This window comes from Tachypleus tridentatus, chromosome 13 (genome assembly GCF_004210375.1).
Source record: "Tachypleus tridentatus isolate NWPU-2018 chromosome 13, ASM421037v1, whole genome shotgun sequence".
Lineage (NCBI taxonomy): Eukaryota > Metazoa > Arthropoda > Merostomata > Xiphosura > Limulidae > Tachypleus > Tachypleus tridentatus.
In genome coordinates, this window is record NC_134837.1 from 252,756,446 (window position 1) to 252,759,325 (window position 2,880).

The 2,880-nt window shown below is 33.1% G+C and overlaps 1 protein-coding gene across 1 annotated transcript; it reads right to left on the bottom strand.

Annotated features, from left to right (window-relative positions):
• Positions 1-378: 378 nt before the first annotated feature.
• LOC143236515 (uncharacterized) lies at positions 379-2,301 on the bottom strand. The gene is made up of 2 exons (XM_076474817.1): positions 1,542-2,301; positions 379-1,145 (listed from the first exon to the last, which is right to left on the bottom strand). Exons 1-2 carry the CDS (start codon positions 2,299-2,301, stop codon positions 379-381), a joined length of 1,527 nt encoding a protein of 508 aa, XP_076330932.1.
• Positions 2,302-2,880: the final 579 nt, after the last annotated feature.

Below are 2,880 nucleotides of genomic sequence, written 5' to 3' on the forward strand. Positions count from 1 at the left end.
TAGCCCGACGTGACTTTGCTATAAGAAAACAGACAAACAAACACTGATTAATAATATGTAATTAATTCTATAAAGTTTTATATCTTGATTGGTATATATTTATAAAATGTATAAATAGATATAATAATGATAATTCATTTTTTCTAGTGCAGTGATGGCGAACCTTTTAGAGATTGCGTGCCTCAATTGTGACCCAAAATTATTTTGTCTATCCGAACGTGCCAGGATTTTCATAAAAATGACAGTTACTTTCCAATAAAAAACCGACTTTTTGATGAGTATCTTTATTTTAAGAAAAGTAGAATTACAAAAGTTTCAATGAAACTAATAAATAGCCTTGACTTAAAATTTGTATATTTTGTCTTAAATTTTATTAAATCAATGCGATCTCTGCTGTTGTGAACACTCGGATAACTTGTTAATTGATGGTTCATATTTTGTTGATTTGAGAGCAACACATGCAGCACTCAGTTCATCTGTAAGCTTGTTTCTTCTGTCTGATTTGATGAAATTCAAAGTTGAAAACAGCTGCTCACAAGCGTAAGATGATCCAAACAAAGTAAGAAGAGCTATTCCAAGTAATTTCATTGACTTAAAATTAATTGGCAAAGAATTCCACACTTTAAGAATTTCATTTTCACAACTCTTTGCAACGTTTTCTTTCAAGATCCCTCCACACTCTATTTTCTCAAGTGTTTTACGCAGGGCACAGAATTTATTAGTCCAAGTATAGTTTTCCTGAAATTCTACCAGTTCCATTTCTAGAGTTTTCAAACCCAACCAGTGTAAACAGAAAAGATCGAGATCCTCAAATTCAGTTTTATCGGGAAAGGTAAGAAAATACAAAGTTTTTTCTATCTTTCGAAACTGCATAAATCTGTTACTAAAATTCTCCTTCGCTACCGCGATAATGCTTGAAAATTCTTTGGAGATTTCCTGTTTGCTTAAGGAACAGTCCGCAAATGTTGTCGAGTTTTCTAAATGCATTTTCAGATTTGGAAAATATTTGAGTTCCCCATCTTCGATGTCTTTTTCCAAAACTTGCAATTTTCTCTCAAATGCCTTTATATCACAGAACATTCTTTCTGCTGTTTTTCCTACTCCTTGTAGTTTTGTGTTCAGTGCATTGAAGTGTGATATAAAGTCTGTAAAGAACATGAGGTTATTTAGCGAAGCCAGATCAGTGAGCTGTGGAAAGTCTTGTCCTTTTTCATGCATAAAAAATCTAATTTCGTTCAAGCAAGCAATAAATCTTTCCAGAATACGTCCTCTGCTCAACCATCGGACATTGTTATACATAATTAAAGTACTATATTGTGCTTGAAACTCATCAAGAAGTGTTTGAAACTGACGAAAATGAAGCGTACGAGTCATAATGTAATTCACCATTTTTGTAACATCTTTGAGTATATCATCTAATTTTTTGGTACTTTCTTTTGCACAAAGAGCTTCTTGATGTATAATACAATGAAACTGGATGACTTGATGTTTTATTTTGTTCTCAAACAACTTTATGAAACCAGATGTTGACCCAACCATACATGGTGCTCCATCACTAGTGATCGAAACTGTCTTTTCGGGCTTAATACTTTGTGTCAAAAAACATTCCATCACAGCATTGTAAATATCTACTTCTTGTGTTCTTCCGGGTAAAGAAATCAGTTTCACCAATTCTTCCCTCATGGAGTCACCAACAGCATAACGCAAAATTACTGCTAACCTTGCATGATTATTTATATCCGTACTCTCATCCAAACACATGGAGTAACAAGAAGCCTTTTGTAAATCAGTAGTGAGTTGTTGATTGACATCATTTGCCATACGTAAGATACGATCTTTCACGGTATTTCTGCTAAGTGGTACCTCACAGATTCGTTGTAAAATTTCACGTTTATTTGAAAAATCACTAAAAAGGGAATCACTTCCAGCTAACATAGTCGTTTTTATGAAATCTCCATCAGATAGAGACTTACCATGTTTAGCGATACATAATGAAATTTGAAAGCTGGCCTTCGTGAAATGATTAGGTTTAGAAAGAAAGTTTCCAAGATTAAGACATTGAGAATGATATTTCCTCAGTTCGTTTGCAAGAAATTCCTCCTTTTCTGTTTCATCAAGTTCAACAACATTTTTGTGGTTGGTTTCAAAATGCCGTTTGACACTTGAAGTACGACACACAACACTTTCACCACATAAAATACATAACGCTTTTCCGTTGCGTTCAATGGTTCCAAATAATTTTGTCCAATTTTCTTGAAATAATCGTCCACTATCCATTAGCTTTGCCTTCTTTGCATTCATTTTTGGTATAACTTAAACACACAAAAGTAAAGTTTAATGAAACAAACTTTTAAAATTTACGCCCCCACTAGTACAGCAGTATGTCTCCGGATTTACAACGCTAAAATCAGGGGTTCGATTGCTCTCGGTGGGCTGAGCAAATAACCTTTGTGGCTTTGCTAAAAGAAAAACAAACACAAACACTTAAAAATTTACTTAAACAAAGAACAGTTAAATATTTAAACAAATTAAATTGGCCCGTTTCGTTGATGTAGCTTTTTTAATGCCATGATAATGTGGAGTGCAAAATTTAAAACTAAACACGATTGGTTAAAAAATATTCTCAAGTTAACCAATAGTTTATAATGTTTCGCATTTTAAAGCTGCATTTAGCTTGTATTATATTTAAATTTTCAATAAGATTACAAAGAATGATTTATGACAAGTTTTCTGTTTTTTGTATAATTCTTCATGACTGCAGAATAATAAGTAACCGATATAATTATTTATTCATATTGGTTGAAGACCAATACGAATAGATGTAATGACTTACGATGCCACCCTCGTCGTTCAAAAGGTTCGACATGCAACCTGTAGGGA

What these genes read in the sequence shown, in the direction of transcription:
- LOC143236515 (XM_076474817.1), bottom strand. Translation starts at nt 2,301, where the DNA reads ATGAATGCAAAGAAGGCAAAGCTAATGGATAGTGGACGATTATTTCAA. An exon ending in CACTAGTGATGGAGCACCAT is followed by an intron (nt 1,146 to 1,541) that starts GTATGGTTGGGT and finishes TGTTCTTTACAG; the next exon opens with ACTTTATATCACACTTCAAT.